At 43.3% G+C, this 25,952-nt stretch overlaps 1 protein-coding gene across 2 annotated transcripts in view; it reads right to left on the bottom strand.

Moving 5' to 3' along the window:
• Positions 1-217: 217 nt before the first annotated feature.
• The window catches only part of KIAA0232 (KIAA0232 ortholog), an 88,050-nt gene continuing 62,315 nt past the window's right edge, over positions 218-25,952 (bottom strand). The window contains exons 4-9 of one of the 2 annotated variants that reach the window (XM_069495795.1): positions 23,889-23,955; positions 22,364-22,445; positions 17,039-20,321; positions 9,965-10,073; positions 4,650-4,747; positions 218-2,651 (exon numbers count right to left, since the gene is read on the bottom strand). In XM_069495795.1, coding sequence (XP_069351896.1) covers positions 2,472-2,651; positions 4,650-4,747; positions 9,965-10,073; positions 17,039-20,321; positions 22,364-22,445; positions 23,889-23,955 — 3,819 coding nt within the window. In that variant the 3' untranslated portion in view covers positions 218-2,471. The remainder of the gene's footprint in view (positions 2,652-4,649; positions 4,748-9,964; positions 10,074-17,038; positions 20,322-22,363; positions 22,446-23,888; positions 23,956-25,952) is intronic. The other variant, XM_069495796.1, reaches the window with a different exon arrangement.

The raw sequence follows: 25,952 nt of genomic DNA, 5'->3' as shown, positions 1-25,952 counted from the left end.
CCTCCAGCAGCGGGCAGCACAGCCGCATTTGCAGAGTCCCCTGAAGGAGAGCTTGCTGATCTCCATCGGGAACAACGTGACCCGGGCCCTTGCTATCTTCCACAGATGCTTATAATTAAAAAGCTGGGCTTCTTTACATAAAAATCTTTACCATGACAAATAAAAACAACAAACTGTTTTTAAAATTTTTATTTGGTGTTAACTCCACAAGAAAAAAAAAAATCAGTTATTCTGGTGTACGTGAAATCAGAACAATACAACCATGGGGGAAAACATCTCAGCCCAGGAATGGAAACCGATACTTCAGTGCTATGGATATGCAATGCGCTTCATACCACAGTGCGTTTCAGCGTTTGCCAACTTTTTTTTTTAATGCTTTTTCTTTGTGATCATCCATTCACAAAACTAAAAACCACACTTTCAACTCTGTTGCTGAAAGCCTCTCAGCTTCAGCTACTTTACTATGAAAACAAATAAATACATAATTTGTTAATCCCTCTGCCCATTTATAATCCATCCCCGTTCCCCTGTGGAAGGTGCTGTGTCTTCTCACCCATGTCTGAGCAAGTCCGCACCTTTGCCACCTAGAGCCCTTTCCTTACAAACAGCAGCTGTCCAAAATCAACTGTGTTCAAGGTTGTGTCTGAAATCTAATTATTTGGTCTCAGCTACATAAGCAACGATTTCTAGGATAATCGTCACTGTAGTGATTTTAGGAATTTATAACTTCCAATCCTTTTTTGCCTTTGCTGTTAAATTATATTTCAGTGCAGATGCTAATCATTTTTTAGGAAGCTCCAGAAGAAAGAAAAATACATAAAAACTTATCTGAAGTCTGTAAATAAATAACAGCAACACAAAACCTTACACATGCACACACACGCACACACAAACCCACTTTAAAGTGTCAAAAGATGTGCTGTATAAAAATAAACCCTAACCTGTGGTGAGATCACACCTGATGGGACGCCAGGCTTCTCACAGTGAGGACATACAGGACCACGGAGACTCCACGGCCTTTGATGGCATTTTCTGTGTTATCAATTAAGAAAAAGGCAACAAAACCCAAACGTTCAAAGCAAATCATAGATTTCACAGCCAGTTCAGCTCCCAGCTAATAAATGCTGTATTTATTGCCTGTCACAATCAGTCGTGAAGCTGTTAGTCCCTATCAGACTTTTCTGCTGTTCTTGATGTTCCAGACATGCTAAATGGATTTCACAGATTAGGTGTGTGTTGTTTTTTTTTTTTTTTAAAACAAGTTGGTAAAAAAAGAAAAACAATTTAAAACAAATATTGCTCCTCTAGCCTCGACCTGCTGCACGTCATGACAGCTCAAGGAGGTGATCAGCACGCACAGACATGACGTGTCCAGGTGTCCTGACCCCTGTGTTCACCAAGTGACACTGGACAGTCAGCACAGCAATCGCACAGGCATGTGGGAAAGCCATTACTCTACCCGCCCCGCCCCACCACACACAGAACCTGCCCAGAACATTCTCTCAAACACAAAATGAGATATAAGCTACACTACATCACAGCCACAAGAGCAGCTAGCTGCAGCAGCCAAAGATTTCTTTGGGTGATGAGGTGGCCTTTACTGAATGCCATATGTTTACAATTTCAAGTTTTGGGGGCTTCAATTCAATGCAGGTCACCAGAAAATAATAATTTGCAACTATGTTCCTTACCACGTATTGTAAGACTCACCACAAAGAACCCTGAATGACGTTTTGGTATAAATGCAAGAACAGGTTGTGGGGAGGGGAGCATACCCCACTCTGCCTCACATACTGCCCCACACCCCAAAATCCTTGGCTTCTTCAGTTAGCAAGAAAGTCACAAACCATAGTATCTTCCATGATACTTTAGAGGGAAAAATCCTAAGATAGAAAACACAGTATTTTGTAAGTCTCTAAAAGCACACCCTTGTGGTTCTCACTTCAAATGTACATGAGATTTTACTGAATGAAGACTGCAGATGAGTCACCCATGCTTCTCTCTGGCCTTCAAAAGGCACTGAGCCACTGCAGGGTAAGGATTTATATCCCAGTTCTTAGAGAACAAAGCCTAAATGTTCCAAAGCTAAAGTCTCTGAAAGCAGAAGTGGTTGTTGACACTGCAATGCTAATAAGGTACTAGTGATATAACTGCAGTGAGAAGGAAAATTAACTGCAGTTAAGATGCAAAAAGCAGTGAAACTTCTAAGACAAGCACATGCACACCCATTCTTGATTTGACAACACAATCTAGTCTATTTCAAATAGTCAAGAATTTAACAGCTTGGAAAAAAAATCTTCAACAGGATAGCTGTCCTCAACTCTAAAATAAGTAAGAAGAGAAAGATAATTACTGATCTGAATCAGTTAATTGAAGAAGAAACCTAAGTTGTGTTAGATTAACAGGCTCACAAAAGAGTAATTTTCCATCACATATCACTTTTAAAAAATAATTTGTACTACTTTGCAGGTTTAGAGATGAGTTCGAGAGAAGAGTTCCTCTTCGCTAGGGTCCACCCATTCACCTCCACCTTCTGAGCCTGTGTCTTCCGAGCCGGAGCTCGCGCTGGAATACATCTTTCTGCGGAAGCCATTTGATTTTGCTCCAGAATCTCTATCTCCTGTACATCTTGCTTCATAAACAGAAGACACCTAAGATTGAAACAATTTTCAACAGATCAAAAAGACACATTATTTTCCAAAAGGGCTGAGATACTCTTTATTTATATATAGAGATGAAATTGTTTCCTGTAGAAAGTTACAAAAATGTAAAGAGTTTTACCGTTTCAGAGCAAAACAACCTCTCCTCCCTATCCATGAAGGACCCCAAATCCTAATTCTACATGTTTAGTCACTTGGACAGAATGCTGACTATGTTAGGGTAGAATACAAAGACTTCTTTTCTTTTCTCAACAAGTCTTGACTGCCTGCTACGGACTAGGAACCGTGCTGGGCACGGGGACTCCAGTGGTGGGACAGGCATGGCATGTGGGGCTCCCATTCCGTGAGAAGACAAACAAGCAAGCCAACAAATTCGACTCCAGACTGCAGCACACACCTCAGGCAGTGAGGGAATGCTCTAGACAGGGGTGTCGGGAAGGCAGTTCTGGGCAGAGGTGCCAATGCTCTGCTGTGTGGGACTGTCCCTCCACCAGAAGGTTAGCATCTCTAGCCACCAGGACACTAGATGCAAGTAGAAGTCCCTCTGCAGTCACAGCCACTAGCAAAGCTCCCCTCACCCCGTCACATGACTGGCAACACCCCACCCCATGTCTAAAAGGCAGCATTGTCTCTGGTTGAGAACCCAAGGCAGGAGCACAGGAAAGCCACACAGAGTGAGAGAGAGTAGCGGCAGACGGAGACAAAACACACAGGGCCTCAAGGCATGGCAGGGAGTGTGGATCTGTCCCACATGCAAGGGCAAGGGGACTCATCATGGTTAGGAGTGTGGGCCCCAGAGTCTGCTGATTCTGGGGCCCACTTTACAAGTGCACTTCATATACGGCTCTGTGACTTTAGATACGTGGTCCTTAATCTTTACGTGCCTCAGTTTTCTACTCTGCAAAATGGGCATGGCAATGGCACCTACCTCACAGGGTCATTGTGAGGACTAAAAAAGATACCACTTGTGAGGCCATTCTGTCCGCTGTGTAAAGAGAAGACTGGAGAAAGAGGACAAGAAGAAGGGAGACAGACACTGGAAAGACCACAGTAGCCATTCAGAGGGGACAGTGGTTTGAACGAAGGGGAGGGTGGTGGGGACGGGGGGGGGGGTCTGGAGTGGCTGAGAGGTGGAATAGGCAGGACTGGCAGGTGGGCTGTGTGTGGAAGGCGACAGAAGACTGACGCCCACTCTCCATTCGGGCCTTGACGCTGGGTGGAGGTGGGAGCCGTGCACTGGGCGGAGCTGGCGAGGGGCCTCCAACACCGGCCTGTCCTGTGAAATCCGACAGGCCGGCAGCAGGACTTGGACAGTGATGCTGTAGGGTGCTCGGGAAGACAATTCCTACAGGACTTGAACTGACACTGACAAGCAACACTGAGAAGGAAAAGAAGTTTCCCTAGATTCATTCACCTGTCTGCCTAACTGGGAAGGCCCGAGATGAGACTGAACCAGGAACAGGCCCTGTACTGGCCTTCAGGGTGGTCCCAGGCTTGCTCTGGAGGCAGAAATGCAGACATCGAATGCAGCCAAATGCTCTGGCTGCAGCAAAGAGTGTCCCACACAGGGTGCAGCAAAGATACAAACAGGACAGAATCTGTTCTGCAGAGGCCAAGACAGGCAGGAAAAAGGACACTGGAAGGGCTCCCTTGTGGTGTACTTTGAAAGATGAAAAGGGTGCCCACCCAAAGATTCGAGGGGCAGCCACAAGGTTAGCTTTGCATTTAGAAACCCAGCTGGCAGCAATGTGAGGGGAAGACTGGAGAGAGAGCTGGGGACTCTTCCTAGGAAGCCCTGACAGTAATGGTCGAGGCAGGAGACAAAGCAGACCCAATCCGAGGGCTAGAGAAGAGGAAGGCCACGCCCACAGACCTTGCCGATTCCTGGGAGGGGCGTGGGGCACTCACGTGACTCCAGCTTTCTGACTAGAGTGACAAATGAGGTGGTGGCCATTTTTAAGTTAACAATAAGGAGGACAGTCCACTTACCCTATTAAAATCTAACAGACGTTCTTCATTACTGGGTATTTCTTTAACATCTGGATATTCTTCTATACCATTCTCTCCCTTGGCATTTGTATAACATTCTTAATCATTTTGAATGGAGAAGGGAAAAGAGGGAAAGGGGGAAATTCCATTAAGATACAGTTATGAAACACATTTTTGTTTCATTTTTTTGCTGAAAAGTTAGATCAAGTAGGTATCCCAACCCTTTGGAGATTTTAAGTAGTCACTAAAAGCCCAGCCAGCCAGATGTGAAAGAGAAAAATGCTGTGCCAATAAAAAAATTTTTACATTGCTTAGTGAGTTGTTTTTTAAAAAATAGGCCAGCATAACCATACATTCCTGTTATTCCACCATGAGACATTCATCGGACAAAAACATATCACACCTATGAAGTGACAGGCCCTGGGAACACAGGACAGAGAGACCGACAAGGCCCGTGCCCTCCAGAGCAAATCCGCGTGGAGGGAGACAGGCGACGCACCATACGTATGTTCATATAGCAATGAACAAGGAGTCTCACACAGGGGGAAGTGCAATGGAGAAAACGCAACAGGGCAACATCCTCGTTCATTCTTCCTCGGCTCAAAAGCTCACTAAACTATGTGCTTATCACATCTGTGGAACGGGGAAAAGAAATGAGGCTAGTGGGGATCGGGCAAACGGCCCACAAAATGGGAAAGAAATGTAAGCTGGAATGAGAAGAAGTCAGATAAATCCAACCAGTCCAGTAGCTGTCAGCCCTGGCTGCGCACTCTCATCACCCGGGGAGCTTTCAGGGCAGCCCAGACTCCCACCAGGGACCGACTGAACCAGTCTGGGGATGGTGTGGGCATTTTCTGAAAAGCTCGCTGGCGATTCTCATTTGCAGCCATGGCTGAGAACCTCTGCCCTTCATCTCGACCAGCCTCTTAGTCCTTGTAACTCCATGCAAGAGGTGGCTGGGTCAGAGGCACAAGAAAGAGTGAGAACTTGGGCAGGGCTGGATTTGGACTCTGGCTTTGACATGCATGGTGTGTAAGTCCTTCGACACCCTTGAGCATCTATTTCCTTGAAACCAGATGACACCTGCCACCCCTTGGAACAGTTTCCATGAGATAGTTCAATCAGATATATTGTAGACATACGTGTACCCCGTGCACAAAACCCCAGAGGACAAGGCCAGTGCCCAATGACTGCTGTGCCTTCCACCACTGGGTGGCGAGCCTGCGCCAATGGTAAGGCCACCTGGGCCCTCCCTGCTGAGCCTCTCCCCACAGCTGAGCTGGCCACACTGAAGAGTCCACAACCTTCAGTTCTCTCTGATGGCTTCAAGTACTCCAAGTTACTGTTTCAGGTTCATGAGAATAACCTAGGTTGGTTCTAGGACTAGACAGACTTCAGTCAATTCCAAGTTATGCTACTGACTTATTTACTTGGGTCGCTTTTTTTTTTTTGGACAGGGTTTCACTCTGTCACCCAGGCTGGAGTGGGTGGCTCAATAGCTCACTGCAGCCTTCAACACCTGGGCTCAAGCGATCCTCCTGCCTCAGCCTCCTGAGTAGCTGGGACTACAGGTGAATGGCCACTATGCTTGGCTAATTTTTTTATTTTTGTAGAGACAGGGTCTCACTACGTTGCCCAGGCTGGTCTCGAACTCAGGGCCTCAAGCAATCCTCCTGTCCTGGCCTCTCAAGTGCTGGGATTACAGGCATGAGCCACCATGCCCAGCCTGCTATTTACTTGTAATATAACTTTGGGCAAATCATTTAACTTCTTTGAGCCCCAGTTCCCTCATCGCTGAAACAGGAACTTTACCATTTCCCGTCGCAGGTTTCTGTGCAAATTCAAAGAGGTGATATGTGTAGAGCCTCAAGTACAGTGTCTGGCATACACAACAACATCTTCTACGACTAACACTAACCAAAGACATGGGCCTGGGGCTTGGCCTGCTTTAGAGCAGCTGGGGAGGAAGCCATGTGCACTCTGATGAGGCCGAAGGACCCCTGTTCCACCTGTCTAAGGAAGCATCTTTTTCTTGGCTTTCCCTGCCAAGCCCCCACCCACTCCAAGCCCCACTCCGTCTGGTTACCCCTTATCCTTGGCTAGGATATGCTCACAGGTGCAGGGAGAGCCATCTGCATCCTAGCCCTTCACCTTCTCTTCCCGTTTCAGCAATCCTGCACAAACAGAGGATTTTATCACGCCACAGGGCACTGGGAAAGGCAATGCTGACTGCTGCTGATGTTTTTCACGATGTCCATGCAAAAGCAGCCAGTTTCAGGCTACAACCATGTGCCAGGCACTGTTCTAGGCACTTCACCCTATAAGGAAGGCACTCCTTTTACCAATACAGACGACAAAGGCACAGAAAGGTTCAATCACCACCCAAGGTCTACAGCTGGGAACAGAGGCACTGGATTCCAACTCAGTTTTGTTTCTCAAGCCTGAGCCCTTCACTGCTGTCTACACTGCTTCCTTGCAGGGCTCTCACTTTAAGGCTAAAATAATCCAGACACTTAAATTAAATGAGTCTTCAAAGCACTGAAAATCCAAGGGCATGAGATGCAAGGCCCCCTGTGGTCTGGCTGTCTGGCTGGCCTTGTCCCCACAACTCTTCAGTGCTGTCCCCTCTTTGCCAGCCATGCTGGGACACTCCGAACGCACTCCTGCCCCTGCACCAGCCACTGCTCTGCCTAGTACCTCTTCCTGCAGGCAGCCACAGCTGTCACATGGTTTATGCCCTACTCCCTCAAGCCCCTGCTCAGAAGGCACCTGATCAGGGGGACAGGGACATAGTCTGTTTGCCTCAGCATCCCCAGAGCCTAGAACAGTGCTGTCACAAGGTAGCACGCAATTGCTAGGATGAACACATGAACACACAGCAGGGCCGGCAGGTGGCAGAGTGCAAAGAGCTTGGGCTCTCCCGCCAGATGGGTGCCTGGATAAGCTGCCCCACTTTGGAGCCTCTCTCTGTCTCTTCACCTTACTATAGAAAAGGACAATGCCACCCCTCCTTGCCAGGGATGCTGAGAGCTCCCAGGTCAGCCCTTGGCTCAGAGCAGCACATGGTTGTTGTTAATCATTTGCAACCTGGAAGCATCGGGAGTCCCCAGCCCCCCTGGCTGAGTGGGTGAGTGACTACCTGTTTCCCTGGCTAACCTCCTCCTGAGACCGTATGTCCCACCCACATAAGCTAAAAGATGCTTCATGGCGTCACTGCAAGGCATCGTGCAGGGATTCAACTCTCAGTGTGAGCTACAGGTCATTCAAAAGATTGGCCACCATTATCTGTTCCAGCAAGTGCCACCTCACAATAAAAACAAAGTATTACATACAAGCATTTACCAGTACCTACCTAGAGACTGTACAGATCACGAAGAACCTGGAACTAAGAGTTGGAACTAAATTCCTCACTGATAACAGAAAACTGGACTAAGGGTGTCAAGATAGCCCTTGACCCACTAACGAGGCAAAACTATGTGAAAACCATCCCACATCATTGTGAGGAACTGGTCCCCACAAGGTGGCCTCCCACTGTCCCACCAGGCTCTTCCTGAGCATAGCTCTGTGCACTTCCTACCTGTATTCTGTAAGCTGCACCTGTGTCTTCCACTCACCCGGTTTGCCAGAAAGGGCACAGATGAAGCAAAGGCTGTGCTCCTACTGCCCTGGTGTCTACCTAGGCCCCAGGTACAGACAGCTGCTACACAGGAGAAGACTACCAGGCCACAAGAAGCACAACCTGGATTGTGCTATTAAGCCCACACTTAATAGCTAACTGCATGATTCTGGACAAATTACAGTACTAAACTTGAGACTCAGCCTCCTCATCTGAGAACTAGGGGCAACATTTTATAAAGCTCTTGTGGGGCTTATATAAAAGATTGAAGGCACCGTGCAAATAACAAAGGGCTACCCAGATACCAGCTAATGGCAGAGCAAGAGCAGCAACAGGCCTTTCATAAATGTTAAATAAACAAAGATGCTAGAGTGAAGACTCAGCCCTACGCTCTCCTTATGATCCAGTGGAACCTTTGGGAAGGAAGAAGGCAGGGTTTTGGGAAACCCTCTGTGGCTACAGACCAGAACAAAGCAAACACTTCCAAAGAAGAGTCAAACTGGCCAACGTGGACTTCTATCCCATCAGCTAAGTCCCATGCTGCAAAGGAAAGCTAGCAGAAGCTTTCTAAGCAGCTGCTCTGTGCAAGGCATTGTGGCTAGCAAGACGTCATGAGCTCCAAGGTAACGATAAATTAGCTGGGGAGACATGATACATATGGATATGTAAATACCAGCAAAAGATTTACACGAGCCCTTCAGGGCTCTGACAGGAGAGAGTTAACACTCTAATAGATGTGGTTGCCAACAGAAGACCACGAGACCACACTCTGGACAAGCTCAGCTAATCCATTCAGGTTGCATCCTTAGTTCCCACTGCTCCCAAAATTCCAGGTCAAGATTTCTTACAGCTTCTGGGTGTGTCCACCTGGAAGGCTCACACATTGTTCACTCAAAAAATACCTCAAACTAAAATCATCTTCCTCACCAAATCAGCTCCTGCTCCCATCTCCCTCCCTACCCAGCCTCCTCTAACTGCTCCTCACAGTCATTCAGCAAACTCATCCTCTATCGAACTCCTCGATTCTGTTCCCCTTTTTCTACTTCACTGCCAATTGCCTTAGTCTGGGCCTTCATCTTATCATTCTCAAACCATTGCAAAAGCCTAAGATCCCTGGCCAGTGCCCTTCAATTTTTCAATTCCATCTCTACTCTGTTACTAGAATTGTTCTAAACACACATCTGACCTTGTCACTTTCCAATCTGAACTCCTCTGAAGGCTCTCCCTTCCTGCATGTTAAACTGCCTAACTTAGCCAAGCTCCCAAACCTCCTGACGTGCTCTGTCCCTGTCTGCTTCTCCAGCCTCAGCTGCAACCCAGCGGAGCACAACAGGTCCCTGTTCCTTCAACTTGCCACAGTCCCTCCTGCGTTTGCGCAGGCTCTTCTTTCCACAGGGACCGCCTGGTCATTCCTCCCGCACGACTCAAGGGTGGCTTGCACACATCTCGTCACAGCTCAGTAATGCTTTCACGTATTTCCATGCCTTCCATGCCTTTCGCCTCCATCAGGCCGTGGGTGAGTTTCAGAGCAGTGTCCAGTTTTCATTCATTTCTGTGTCCCCAGCGTGTGATAAGGTGCCAGTCACACAGAAATCTCTTGGTAAATGTTCTTTGGACCGACATTCATAGCAGAATAATTTACTGCTCTTAGTGAATGAGGTATCAGAATGAGTAAATTAACTAACGTGGGTCTCCTTACCTTCACACTCTGAAGTAGGAAAAAGAGGAGAGTACAAGGCTTTTTCCCACCAGGTCTGCTTTTCTTGACTTCCATTCATTCCTTGTACATCAGTGTTCAATATAGGAAACTGTTTAGATTAAACCAAATATAGAAAAACTTTAACAAACTTTTAGGATAGAGGAAAAAATGCAAGCATTATTAACTATGAAACATAACCCAAGATTTTTAAATTGGTGAGTTTTTATACTGTTCTGGGCAAGGTGAATTAAAAAAAAACTCCATGTGTTCATAGCAAATAAGTAAAGTTTTTCTTAGAAGTGCAAAGAAAATCTTCACAAAAAGATCCCCCAAAACTCTTACAATGCAAAAACATAACGTAATAGGAAATACTCCCAAGTAAGGCAAATTTCTTGATTTCAGAAGTGCAGAGATAAGGGGGCAGCCCTGAGCCTCTACTGGCATGAGGTGCTCTACAGCAAATGGGGGGGTATGGGAGGTGTGTGAGGGTCTTCTCCCTCACATACTCTGGCAGGAGGGAGTAGAAGAAATAGAATAGAAGGAAATTCTTATAGGCAGAGTTACCAACCTAAATGTCTTTATAACAAAATTATCTGCTTAGGTAAGAACTAGAAAGCTAAGACTAAAACCAAATTAAAAATTCAAATTCAAAAAAGGAAACAGTCATCCAAATAAGATGAGTGAATGATTCCTGACAGCAAGGAGACTCACACCCTACCCATCTCATGGCCATGGTATAGTGGTAGGTGCCCAGGCCCAGAAGGACTGAGTTTGAATCCAGGCTCCACCCTTGACTAATAGAACTCTAGAAGTCCTACCTGGACCTGGGCAGGGAGGACTGGACACAATGTGGCCAATGGTGGACAGAGCAGCTGTCATTAGTGATCAAGGAGAGTCCTTGTGAGGGGCTGTAAGACTGGCAGCCAGCTTCAGTCTCCATGTGCATCCTGGTATGCTGGCGGTCAGGGCAACCCCCTATCATGCACCTTTTTCACCGCGCTCTGCACCTCCGCACCTCCCATGGCCCCTGACACTTTGTTCTCAATACACATTGCAAATACTGCATACACCTCATATTTACTGTTTTAAAAGACATTTCATTATATGTTAAAATTTAAAATCTGAGCTGTTTTAAAAATGAATGATCATTAATTCTCTAACAGGATTTTGTTATGCTTCTAACTAAATTGTCTTACGGGTCTAAAACTGATCAATTCAGTAAATGTGTTTTTTATTATGTAACTAAATGCGAATTACTTTCAATTTTCATTTTCATTTAACATAACTTTTCAGAAATTACTCCTAAATCAGAAACTGAAGGAGAATTGTTTTGTCTACCTAGAGTGGTGAGTTAACCTTCACTATTTTCTCCTGCAGCTTATCCTAACAATAAAAATTAGTACTGCTAATTGAACAGATGCCAAGGCCAATAGAACAGACAAGGCTAGGCTTCATGCAAAGGAGGCTGGCAACGTGCAAGGTGTGCAGTTAATGAAAGGTAGCTAATAGCACCTGGCATGTAATTCACAGCACTATAAGGCCCCTTTGGAAAGGCCTTACCTATTCTGTGAGATTACTTAGTGCTATTCAGGGGGAACAAGGCAGGCTTCCCTGGCCAGAACTTTCTCTATCACCCCTAAGGCACTACTGAAAGATGGATTTGGAGGTAACAAGATTCCTACTTGAGAAAGAAAATGCTCTGGGCAGGTTGCGGAATGATCAGTCCAGTTATATTGCTTCTCTTTCCATCTTTCCTTGAGACCACAGGGGCAGGGGCAAAAGCAAGGGCAAGAAAGGGAGTGCGAGTTCACAGTGGGGAATAGGGTGAGGTCAGGGAAGGCAGGCTGGAGGGCCAGGCACCCAAGACTATGAGCTTCCTACGAGCAGGAACCACGCTGTCTTTATCTTTGCATGTCCAGGTACGGGGTCTGCACAAAGCAGATACTCAGGTCTGCTGGCCTGAGGCAAAGTTTCTACCAGGCCAAGTCTCTGATTATCTAGTACATCATCTCCTCCTCTCTCCTGCAAAAAACCACTGTGAAGAGCATGCTGGTTTCTGCCATAATTTTAGAAGTCTTTTTTTCTGCATCCTCCATTCCTGTGGCAGGGACTTATTTGTCTTGTTTCATGCTATAGTGAAGGCATCATTTTATGACATCTCTCCACTCAGTGGTTTCCAACACTTAGGTTGCAAAGCAAAGATGACCACATGTTTTCTTACCTAATGTCTGTTTAATGTATTAATTCAACTTCTGGTTTACTTGTGAATGCAAAGAATGAAGAGAGAATTGAGGAAACTGAAAGCAAAACAGGGCTGGGCCGGGCCACCATGGATGAGCATGCATACCTGCCTACCTCCCTGCTCCCGTGCTCCCGTGCTCCCGCTGAGTGTCTTCTGACTCCCTCTCACCTCAAGTTCTCTTTCAAACTCCCCCTTGGCAAGGAAGCCTGCTCTGACACCGTCTGTGACACGGCAAACTCCTGCAAGCACTCTCGACCCCTGCAGCCCTCACCCAGCTCTCCCCCCTTTTCAATAGCATGTACATTCTTACGCACCACAGAACTGGTTTACCGTCCGCTCCCCGAGCCTGGATTCGACTCCACAAAGGAAGGGATCTTTGTTACCTATTCCCAGCACCTAGAACAGCACCTGACCTAACAAGCACTTAATAAATATTTGATGAATGAAACAGTTAAAAAAATAGAAGACAGAAACTTAATTCAAAAAGCCCGACCAGAAGTGTTTTTAGCAACAAATGTAATACTCAGAAATTCTTTAGAAGATGGAAGTTAGGTGAAGGAAACAAAGGCTTCACAGCTTTAAATTCTCACTAACTACTCTAGTTCTGATGGAGAAAGATGTTTGACTTTAGTTTCACTCTAGGAATAGCGCCCCATGGCCACAGTTAGTTTTCAGTCAACTGGGTCACAGAAAGGAGAAGAACACCTCCAACGGGCCTTGCTCTTTGGAAAAGAAATGAAATGTAAATGAAGAAATAATGAGTGCAACAGAGACGAACGAGAGACACTGACTTTCCTGTCTTTAGTTTTCCTTTGTTTACAGGACGTGGATAGTGGGAGGCGCTTGGGCTCTATCTGTTACACGGGACCCGAGCAGGGATCCCAACCCCGGAGCTTCCGTGTCCTTCGCAGTCAGGCAGGGAAACAGACCTAGGATAAGGCCTCTGTGGGCACCAGGCACAGGCGGGCTGGGGGCTACACCACCAGGATGACCCCGTTCCCTCTCCACTCATCAGAGCCGTCCTGCCTTCCAGACCTCTCGACCTCCACAGCACATCTGCTGGGGCTGCACTGGCCTGTAAATGCCTGAAGACAGGGAGCAAGTCTTCTGGTTCTTTCCTGGGTCTCAAAGTGCTTGGCACTAAGTCAGCAATCCAGGAAATGACAAGGAGAACATTTCTGCCACAAGGTTATGCACATTCTGCTTCATCTGTGCCACTAGTCACCTGCCACTCTATGCCTCGGGGGCCACAGGCTCTCCACAGCTGCCCTGCACACTTAGCAGGTGCAAGCCCCAGCCTGGCTTGTGCTGTGCCTTCTGCCAAGATCACCTGCCTCCTTCCTTGCACCCCAGGTGTTCAGCTAGGTTCAAAAGCCTTTCTCCACACTCCCAGACTGGAGAGTTCTGCAGATTCCCACAGCACACCAGGCTCACACCCACCTCTCACTTGCCACAACGCCTAGAACTGTGCTGGCCCAAATACCTTGAAAGATAAAGAACTGGCTAGGTAAACTACAGTATATCCATACAATGGAATAGTATGCAGAAAATAAAAAACAAGGGTGACTATAATAAAGTGCCATTTCAATAAAAAGAAAAAAATAGGAAATGGACATGTATTTGCTTATCCATGCAGAACACATCCTTGGAGAACGCAGCAGACATACACTAGTGGTTACTACTGGGAGGGAACTTTTCACTGTGTGCATATCCTCTCATAACTTCTGGGTTTGAATCATATGAATGAATTACCTAGATCTTTCGTTTTCTTTTGGGTTTTTTTTGAGACAGAGTCTTGCTCTGTCACACCAGCTAGAGTGCGGTGGTGTCATTATAGCTCACTGCAACCTCAAACTCCTGGGTTCAAGCCATCTTCCTGCCTCAGCCTCCCGAGTAGCTGGGACTATAGGAGTCACCACATCCAGCTTATTTTTCTATTTTTTGTAGAGATGTGGTCTCACTCTTGCTCAGGCTGGTCTCAGAACTCCTGGCCTCAAGCAATCCTCTCACCTCAGCCTCCCAGAGTGCTAGGTTTATAGGCATGAGCCACCATACCGGGCCTGAATTACATACTTCAATTTAAAAAAACCCACCTGTTTACAAATTAATCTAAACTAGACTGAATTCTTCATGGGCAAGGACAAAGTCTTATTCGCCCAGGGCTCCAGTCCCCTGGTATCGATCCGTGGCCTGTTAAGATACGGGCCGCGTATCACTGCCTGAAGTCTGCACCACGGCCCACACACATCCCCCCATCCCTCTCACCCCAATCTGTAGAAAAATTGTCTTCCATGAAACCGGTCTCTGGTGCCAAAAAGGTTGGGGACCGCTGACCCAGGGAACCTACCTTAGTGACAGGCAATGTTAACAGGTAATTGATAAATATTTGCTGAATTGAACTACACCAAACTTTTGAAAAGAATCATTCTTTTCATGTTCCCAGACACCAATTCTATTAGAATTCCTACACTTTCATCCTCTTGCTCTGAAAGACATGGGTTCCCAGTGGCCTTTAATGGGGCTCCCAGATTGCCTTCTGCAAAGACCGGTTTTTCTCAAGAAAAGGGAGGACAACGCCTTCTCAGGAGTCCTAAGACTAACCAGGCATGGCCAGGCCCTGTGGCTCACGCCTGGAATCCTGGAATCCTAGCACTTCGGGAGGACTGCTTGAGGCCAGGAGTTCAAGAACAGCCTGGGCAACACAGTGAGACCTCATCTCTAAAAAAGACTGACCAGGAAATGTGACAGAAGGGAAAGACACAAGTTCTAGCCGAGCCTGGCGCCCAGCTGTCCCTGCAGGCCTCTCTCTCCACTCTCTGTAGCTCAGGTCAATCCATGAAGTAAGCACTACACAGCTCTACACTGACGTGACACGGTCACCGGCTAGAGATCAACATTGTCCATGCTGATGACACCCAGACTATTGGACAACCCCAAAATGTCCTGTGGGAATTTTTTTAGTAGCTAAGACCTTTCAAGAAAACCCAGAATTCTGATAACACATAAATACATCAACATACTAGAAAGCGAAGGAATATGGTAGTGGTATGATGTAGAATCTTGCTTCTTTCCTCTTTTTCTTTCTTCCCAATCTGGAACCAGGTGAAATACAAAGTACATAAAGGAATATTTAAGGACGAAAAAGGGGCAACAAACAAACAGATAAAGGCTAACAACATTATTGGTTTTTTTCTTAGCAGTTCAGATTTCAGTGTTTTCAATTAAATTCATCCTTCTGAGGATCTCTAGGGATGATTAGAGCAGTGACTCTCAAATCACCTGGGGGCTTCCTACAATCACAGGTAAGCAGCCCCATACCTGGGTACTCTGATTCTTACTCTGATGAGTAAGGCATGGTCCATAGCCATAAGGAGCTTATAGTCTAGTATATAAGTAACTCATGAAAAATGGAAAATGCAATAAAAAGAAGCATAAAAGCGGCATGAAAATTAAAAGAAGGGAGAAATTAATTCTGATGCAGAGTGGGAAGTAGAGCAGGGGAGAGAAGAGGACTCAGGCAAAGTGTCAGTGGAGGAGGTAGTATCCGAAGCGAGCCTCATGGTATGGGTAGAACACAGACGTGCAAAGGGGGGTGGGCTGTGCAGGACAGATGGGAGGAAAAGCAACCCTCATCTGCTCTCCAGCCACAGGTGGCATGACTTCCAAACACCTCCAACTCTCTCTTTAATAAGCTATTTCTGGAGACAGGCCAGGCACTGCTATACCAAGTAACAGTTGAAGAATGGGCAGATCACTATGCTTTTTGTGTGAAACAGGTTATTTTCTTAAGTGTTATTTCTTTTTTTTTTTTTTTTTTTTTTTTTTTTTGAGACAGAGTCTCACTCTGTTGCCCAGGCTAGAGTGAGTGCCGTGGCGTCAGCCTAGCTCACAGCAACCTCAAACTCCTGAGCTCAAGTGATCCTCCTGTCTCAGCCTCCCGAGTAGCTGGGACTACAGGCATGCACCACCATGCCCGGCTAATTTTTTCTATATATATTTTTAGCTGTCTATATAATTTCTTTCTATTTTTAGTAGAGATGGGGTCTCGCTCTTGCTCAGGCTGGTCTCGAACTCCTGAGCTCAAAGGATCCGCCCACCTCGGCCTCCCAGAGTGCTAGGATTACAGGCGTGAGCCACCGCGCCCGGCCAAGTGTTATTTCTTGTACAATCAATTCAGCCTCAAACCATTTCTTAGGAATATAGTCAAGGGGTACAATTGACTCTCATTAACAAAACTATTAACTTCATTTGATAGACTTCACATACAATTCATACAGCTTATGAATATGTACCCTGTAAAAAGGTACATCTACATAGGTTCTGCAGAAGCCACTTCATTGCATTAACTGTGGGTTAATTTCTAGATGTACCATAATGTATTTTGGAGAACCCACCCCCATACAGATTAATTTATTTTACATGCAAAACACAAGTTTTAATAGATTGATCAATGTCTAAAAGGCAGTTAGAGGCTTACTAGTGAAAAACTCTTCACTAGCAGCCACTTCCTGATTCATCAGTGCTTATATATTATTATGTGTTTGCATTAAGCATAGTACATGTACATTAAGACAGCACATAAGACTATTACATCCTGTGATTTTTTTTTAAAATGCCTTCTGTTTGCAGAAAAAGTCTTGTGTCTAGGTCAAATTTATAAATATCAAATTCATCTTAAGTCCTTAAATGTAAAATCTTCCTAAGTTTTAAAACATTTAAGCTAATTTCCTAATAATTTAATAACCCTGTCTTTCTTTCATTGCCTAATATGGCTGTTCTTGAATTAAAGTCTGATCAATCCTTTTGTCAAATACCAACACGCAGACACATACCTCTTCCAGCTGTCCTGAAGAAACTGGATTATCTTCATAAGCAGGGAACTGACAACCTGCTTTGCAACTGCAAAAATTATTAATTTCTTCCTCACATTGTGCCATTATTTTACAATTTGCTTCTGAGCTTTCTAAATCTATTTCCAGAGATTCATTCATGCTACATTCCAAACACTGATTTTGCTTTCCTACTGGCAGAATCCCAGTTGATTCCTCCTGGGAATCCAGTGATGTCTGAGCACTCTTTTCCATTCCAGATTTTTTTAACCTGGGAAGGAACTTTCCAGACTCAAGCTCTGATTTTCCATAGTAATGGCCTTCTTTCTCTGCATCTTCTTCCAGAGGTTTGAGATCTGCCTGTGGATCTTCAAATACATCAACTTGAGAAGGAATGGGAATATTTGCTTCATCTTTCTCAGATTCAAATTCCGACTCGCTTCCTCCTCCTGGGGACAGTTCAGATGCAGAAATTGGGCGAAAGTGAGTCCTAGGAGAGATGCGAATAGCCCTGTATTGTGTTCTGTCAACGCCACATATCCTGGGGTGAAAAACTTCACTGTCTGAATCAGAGCAGAGGATTGATTTCGGTTTAAAACTGGGGCTGAAAGATGTAATCCCTTCGGGTTCAAATGAACATTCTACATGAAGAACTTGTGAAAATGGATTGCTTAAGTCAAAGGAAGAGAAAGAATATTCCAGTCCAGGATCTTCAACTTGAAAGTTACCACAAGCTCCTAGTAAGTCTTCATGGAAGATAAAAGAAAATCCCTTATTTAATCCATTTTCCCCACTCTTCGGCTGATCATTCTGTTCAAATGACACGAAGGGTTTCCATAACTGCCTGTGACCAGGAGCAAAGCTGTTTCCTGGGGTCATAAAGACATCTGTACCAGCTATTGTCACTACATCAGAAGCTGCACACTGTAACAAGCTTCCTTTTGTGTGACTAGGCGGTACGACTGCCCATTCCCCATCGCTATTAAAGGTTTTGAGTTCGCCATAAACTCCTCCAAGAATGAATGCATTCTCTTTATCTTGGGCTACATCCCAAGGTCTAGAGGGTGTAGTATAATCACCACCGTCTGCCTTTGATAGCTCATTAGAAACAAATGCTCTTTTCTCCAGGGTCTCCTTCTGCCCCTCCCACAGATGATACTCCGACCTCTGCACAGCCTTATTAGGCTCTTGAAGGGTTTCCATGTCAGCTTCAGCATCCAAACAGCAGCAGGAGTTATTTACGTCTGTCGAAAACAACTCATCGATTCCTTCTATTTCTACTGTAGCCACAGAATTTCTATCTGCCATCTTTGTCCAAATGTCTTTAATAACCCCTGAGCTGTAGCCATCTCCATGTGGACTGTTTTCACTACATGCTTGTGTAGTTTCAAAGGTTTTGTTTTCTGTTTTTTGTTCTAGCTGAATACCACAGACAGATTCTAGTTTAGATTTTTTTTTGAAAACTAACGTAGGAATTTCACCTAAAGTTCTACTGTTTTGCTGGCAAGTTTCATCTTGCAAAAAATCTAGAAGTTCTTCATCTACATAATTTGACGAGACTCTAGGAACTACATAATTAATATCTTCTGCACTAAACTGTGTGGATTCTTCAAACTGAATATTTAACGTCTCATTATCTGAACGTGTTTCTTCTGAATGGGACCATGGACTACAAGTTCTTGTTGAAAGATTAGAACAGTGTTCATTTTCTTCAAAGGCACTATTTTTGGTCCATATTAGCAATCTAGACTGTGTTTTCCCAAGCATATTAGCACTAGAATCTGTATTTTCATTTCCTAAGTTGAGTGTTTCAAAAGAAAATGGTAAAACAGAATTACCGCATTGCACTTCAAACACTGAAAAACAAGAGTTTATACCAGATCCTTCATTAATATCTGAAAAGAGCTCTTGATTGCCAGCAAGCAAGTGTGAATTGAGCATTGTGCTGTCTAAGATTGGAGAGAGTCTAATTGGAGAATCTCCTCCAAAACTCTCTCCATCAGCATCACCAGAGCTGGATGAACAGCACTCCCAAAACTGAGCCAGATTGCCAAGGTCTTGCAGGAAGAAGCCCTCAGCACCCACGGAGCTGGTAGAATCTGTCCATATTGCACGTTCCCCTTGCAACTCCATACCATCTAACACTATGCAACATTCTGCCTCAAAATCTGTTTTCTCTTTGCTTTTTTGTCGAATCATATTCAAAATCCGACTTTCTCCTTGCATTGTTTCTGAGGCACCAGGATCCAACATGGATTGATCAATATCTACTTCATAGAAGTGTGTTAATTCTGATAGATGAATGTCATCCAGGTATTTATTGTCCTCTGGTAGAGAACATAATGAGGTCCCAGTGAGGTCAATATCCTCATTTATAACTGCAGGCATTTCTACAAAATGACCATCAATGAAAGTACCTGCTGCGAGGTATGTTTTATGAATATTACTGTTGCTGATACAAAGACCATGCACTGACTCAGACAATTCTTCCACTGCCTCTGATGTCAGATCACTTGTATCTTGTCTGTTTCGGTATGTGGTCTCTAGTTTACTTTTTCTGCTCAAAGGAACAAAATACTCAGCAATTGGTTCGGTGTACCACAATGGCTCCTCTTTGTACTCTCTGTCGTTTCTGCTCTCCACGTACAGGTCTTTTCCTTCAGTGATCCCAGGTTCTTTTCTCCCTATTTCTTTCAATGGTCTCTTACCCCGCTTGCACAGCTGTTTGACAGAACCACTGCTGCTACTGCTACTACTCCCAGTATGAATGTTTCTTTCAGCCTTTTCACCATGCTTTAATGATAGCCTGCTTTGCCCATTCCGCCCTTTTTTGTTTCGAATTTCTCGTGCCTTGTGTCTTACTTTAACATACTTCATGGATGCTTTTAATTCTCCCTGATTACCACTTGAACTTGAGCCTGCTTCACTAGAGCCGGAAGACCATGAGCGAGGGCGAATCTTTCCTTCAGGTTTATGTCGGATTTGCTTTTTGTACAAAGCAGGTTTTTCTTCAATTGTGCCATTATTAAATTTGTTCTCCTTTTCATTTTTACTTTTGCTCTGGGTTTTCTCATGCACAGTGGTGGGTACTTCATTGCTTCTGTCCTTGATCACTTCGCTTTCACTATTGCATTCCCTAGGAGAGGATGTATCTGTGCTAGCTGGTGGGGCTGTGGATGATGAAGAAGAGCTAGAGTAAGAACAGACTTTGGACTTGTTCCACACAGTCATGATTTCTTGCAGACAAACAGGTTTCTCAGAAAGTGGTGGGAATGCTTCATAGTACCTGAAAAACGGAGGAAAGGGTTCAAAAATGAGCACACAGATGAATCAGATATAGTAAAACAACATTACCAACCAGAGAAATGGAATATTTCATTTTAAGAGTCAATATTCATATCATCCATGAGTCACTACATTTATAATAATTTATAATACAGTAAAATATGCTTTACTTGAAATTAGTCCCAGGCATTAAGCACCTTTTTGCTCAGCACTGTGATTAGCACTATAAGAACAGAGAGAAAATATGTAAGATGACAGTTTTTGTTTTCAAAGCTTGAATTTTAATTAAGTAAAAAATGACAAATAGAATTAAAGGATGTAGTCTTTTCAGTAGGAAATGTCTCAATTTGAATCTTAGCTCAGTTGCTAGCGCTTATGACTTTAAGCTCAAAATTTAGTATTTTGGTCTATTTCCTCAACTGCACAAGGGTAATTATAGGACTTACCTCACAAAGTTGTTGTGAGCATTGGAAATACATGCAGTTGAAAAGCTGAATAGTGAATTAGTCAAGAGTATGAGCTCTAAAGCCACATTCCTTGAGGTCGAATCCTGGCTCTTACACTTACTAGCTGTGTGACCTTAGGCATATAACTTCACCTCTCTGTGGCTGAGTTTCCTCACCTACAAAATAGAGGTATAATAGTATCTACCTCACAGAGTTGTTAGGAGTAAAGGAATATGCAGAATAGCACCCTCGTGAGTGAATTCTAGCATACTGCCTGGCATTTAAGTAGGCCCTCAAAATGACAAGGATTATCACATTCAAGTATTCAGAAAGAGGACGTTGGTGAGGCCTCGAACAATGAGACAGTGGCCCACAGCTGAGCCCGGAAGTTCCAGAGGTGTAGTGGTTTAGTGCATACTACTTGGGAGGTCTGGGACCTCGTATGAGGACATGTTATGCTCACAGAACAGACGATTGATTAGACCAGTGACTCCCAGAAATGCACGGTAGGAAAAACAAGGAGGCTGGTTTCAGTGGGCTTCAAAATGAGGAAGTGTTTTTCACTTGCTAGGAAACTGGCAGCTGTTGACAATTTCAGAGTAGAATAGACGCCAAAGGAAGAATTTAAAGTTGTGTTAGCTACTGAAGGGACTGTTGTTCTAAAAGCAACACCCAAGGTCATACCCTAAAGTGGTAAAAGGCCATGTTTTCAAAGAGCCTGAGCTTGACTCTCCTCCTTAGTCTATACTGACGCTGTCCAACAGAAATATCATGAGCTTCATGCGTAATTTTAAATGTTCTAGCTGTCACATTAAAAGCGTAACAGGTGAAATTAATTCAAATAACATATTTTATTTAACCAAATAAATTCATATTATCATTTCAACATGTAATCAATATTTTAAAATGTTTAATGCAATACTTTATACTTTTTATATTAAGTCATTGAAATCTGTGAGAATTTTATACTCAGCACATCCGAATTCGAACCAGTCACATATCAAGTGCTCAATAGCCACAACTGGCTTGTGGATACTGTGTTGGACAGCACAGTCTATACAAATCAACTAAGTGCTATTTTTTCCTCTTAGGTTTTAGAGGTTCAGGAGATTAAAATAAAATATATAATATGTAAGTCTGCTTATAATGCAGATTATTTTAATACTAATCATTTAGAAAGAAAGAACTAAAAGTATCTTTAGGAAACAGATTTGGCAAGGCCAAAGATTTGCCCATGTTCTCTTTGCAATAAGCAGTGGGAACTCAGCGTTCTTATTTGTAAACAAGGGTGGATCATCATTTCCTATTGCTCTCAAAGGACTGTTGTAAATTTCAAAGGTAATAGTACACGAAGGGACTTAATAAACAATAATTTGTTTCATTCATTCACTTCACAAATACTGAATATGCATAAGGATAGAACCACCTTATTTGCCTATGAATTCTAAGTGTCAAGCACATGGTAAGTTCTCAATGTTTCCTAAATATGAAATATGGAACTAAATAGAAGATGACAAACAACAATGGAAACCATGTAGCAGTTATTAGTCTGATTTTAACAAATGCACACTTTATTACTGAATACAATGTTACATACATTTCCACTTGATCCTTTGCTGTAGGGGATAATTCTGCCTCTGGAGAGGGAGACCCATCTAATTTTTTGTGAATCTTCTCTTCTGTTATGAAACAAAAATTCAGAAATATTTGTCTTATATCTAGATAATAAATGCCCAAGTTTTTAAAAGTTTCTTCATTAATTTTAATCAGAAATGACAAACACTTTTGTGGCTTAAAAAGAGAACTCTATACAGTATGTCTTTTTAATAAAAATCTATTTCTTCAGTATGCTAAGGGGAATTCTTTGGCTAAATCACATTAGCATTAGGCTGAGAGGTGAGAGTTTTTCATCTTGTCACTGATACAGTGCTCTAGAGGCACTTAAGAGACGATATCCCCTGTGTACTTATTCTTTAGGCCAAAAGGAGAGAACATCTGTTTAGATTCCAAAAATATTTTCTAACAAAATTCTGCACTCGTGGACTTTAAATTGACTCATCTTGACTAATACTAATCTGTAAAGAACATGCTTCATTACAATTAGCTCTGTTACTTAACATGGAGATAAGCAAGGGCTGTATTTCAACTAATAGAAAAAAAGGGCTATTCTCTTAGCTTAGACCAGGATACTTCTACCATTAAGAGAAGGCAAGGGGCCGGGCGCAGTAGCTCACGTCTGTAATTCTAGCACTCTGGGAGGCCGAGGCTGGAGGATCGCTTGAGCTCGGGAGTTTGAGACCAGCCTGAGCAAGAGTGAGGCCCTGTCTCTACTAAAAAAAATAGAAAGAAATTATCTGGACAACTAAAAACATATAGAAAAAATTAGCCGGGCATGGTGGCGCATGCCTGTAGTCCCAGCTACTCGGGAGGCTGAGGCAGAAGGATTGCTTGAGCCCAGGAGTTTGAGGTTGCTGTGAGCTAGCCTGACGCCACGGCACTCTAGCACGGGCAACAGAGTGAGACTCTGTCTCCGGAAAAAAAAAAAGAGAGAGAGAAGGCAAGGAAACAAGGACCCTTAACCTTAATATGTAGGTCTCATTCTTAGGGACTATAGGAAAAGCAGCTATGAGGAGGGTTCACGTATCAAAATGACTTAATGAGCTTATCAAGTCTGCCTGTCCAAAAAATTTGAGAGTCAGAACAGAAGTCCCTTCTAAACCTGAAATAATTATTGTCAACACCTTTGAAGGCTTTAATATCAATAGGCAGGTATTAACAGAGGGGTGAGGATGGGGAGAGGGAAAAAAAAAATATTGCTCTGAATCTCTGAGCTTCAACTTTAAGACAAAAAATGAAATGTTTCATAAATATGAGGGCACCTGTGGAATAAGTATCTCCATTGGGAGCAGAGCTCTCTACAAGTGACTGCTGGGCTGACACAGAAGCCACTAACAGAGCTAAAGATGGAGCATGAGGCTGGCCTGGTGACACACACTAAACACCAAGACTTTATTCTTCTTGTTCTTTTTTATGATCAATTCTAAGATTTTCCTCAAACCAGACTCCTTGGGGATACGATCCTGGTGTGTGCGCACACAGCGCTTTCGAAGCGGTGCCCTCACCTTGCTTACTCTGAAGGTCTTTCAGTCTGGAGCAGAGCTCCTCCACTAAAGTCTCGATACCAGAGCTCTGCAAGACAACAAAAAGATACGTTAGTTTACTGCCAGGTATATAAACATCAGGTATTTATATACTTTTAACATAAAGGTCTTACAAATTTTCCATGTTCCAAAATAAATACATTACCGATATTTAACTGAATACCAGAGTTTTAAAATTATAGGCTTGCAGATCCAAATTAGTATACATATTTTCCCAATAAAGTATATTAAATGGAACTTACTGATAAAATGTGAAAATATTCATGTAACTCCCAGAATGGCTTCTGCCTTTTCAAAGGCATATCATACTGCTCAAGGGGCAGACTTCAGGGCCTAAATGCCCATCATATTGCCAAAAGTCAGTTACCATCAAAAAGAGTATTAAGTATTTACGTGAGCAAGGTCTTGTACCAGATTCAATACAAACGAAAATCACAAAAACCTCATCTTAGTCCCCTAGGAGTTCACAGTCTAAAGAAAATAGGGTAATTTTTTTTTCTTTTTAAAGAAACAGGAACACTCATGACTCCAACAAAAAAAAGCAGTCCAGAGAACGTATGTCAATACTGGGAGTGAATGTGAAAGCTTGTCTTTTTTAAGGGTCAGGATCAGGGTATAAGCCTGTACAGAATTGGGATAAACCTTAAGGAGAGTGCATGGAAGAACCTGGAAATAGGAGGATAAAAATAAGAGTCAACCTTAAAGAAAAATGAATGTTGAAAACAGGCACAAGCAAATAATCTTTTACAATGTATACTTTTAAACTTAAGATCCTTTAATTTCTCACAAGAAAACATCTTTTACAATGTATAACAAAGTGAATGCATGTCTTTAGATTTACTTAGTGACCAAAAAAGTCCTATTGAAATTAGAATCAAGTCTCTTTCGGTGGGCACAGCATGAACAGATGCACATGACAGAGCATTCTGCTAACCCAGCACCCTCACTGGGCCTTGAGGGGCTAAAAATAGACCTTTACCCCATTCACTTTAACTCAAAATGACTCAGCACAAGTATTATAGATATCCTCAATAAGAAATCTCAACAGTTTCATAGTTCGAGTAGCAAGAAAACAGACTGCTATGAGAACGGTTAACTGTAAACATCATAGTTATAGTCCATCCACATCATACCACAGCTTTTAGTAGGAAGACAGAAAAATGGGCCAGACAAGAAGAGCTGCCCTTTCCTTAAAAAATACTTTTTAAAACCATGGCAGATATTAGTCATAAATATTGCTCGACTACACAATTCTATCAGATAGAGCCTGCTTACCATAATGCTCAAGGTGTGACGAGTACGGCAATTATATTCCATTTCCTTCAGATCATGAAACTAACACCAGTGTCAGCTGACATGCTGCATACTGTTCTGTACAGCAAGCCTATGTCACTACGTTTTTAAACCTAGGGCTACTCTCCAATGCAGAACACTGAACCTCTAGGGATCGCTTATTAAACTTGTTTCAAAACTCTAAAATGGGCTGCCATTTAATATACTATCACAGAATGATCATTACAATCTAGTGACTGGACTTTTTTTAATGCTTTAGTTTTTGGAAATTAACTACCTATACACAAATATATATTTATTTATATATGAAAGCAAATATATATATATATATATATAAAAAATACAGGACCAAGTGATATATATTTGCCTACTTATATATTTTACATACATATATATATTGCTTTCATATTTAAATAGTAAAAGAGCTTACTCCTTACTCTGTAAAAGCAAGCTCTACCAAGTAAGTTTTTGTTTTCTTTCCTTGACCACCTGCAGCATCCTACTTACATTTTTTTAAAAGATCGTGAGAACACTGGGTTATCATCATAGCAAACTGAGAGGCATAAAGGGACATCAGAAGCTGCCATCACACCTGTTTGTCTCCTGACAGATATTATCTGAAGTGTTAATTTAGAGCTGTTAATTAGAAATTTTATTCACTTTCCCAATTATGATATAAACTACTAGAGAATTTTAGTAATATTTTAATAGTATACCATATCCATAAGGGCA

The sequence above is a fragment of the Eulemur rufifrons genome, chromosome 20 (assembly GCF_041146395.1).
Source record: "Eulemur rufifrons isolate Redbay chromosome 20, OSU_ERuf_1, whole genome shotgun sequence".
Lineage (NCBI taxonomy): Eukaryota > Metazoa > Chordata > Mammalia > Primates > Lemuridae > Eulemur > Eulemur rufifrons.
Note: the sequence above shows the minus strand (reverse complement) of the source record. Positions and strands in the feature narration are given on the sequence as shown.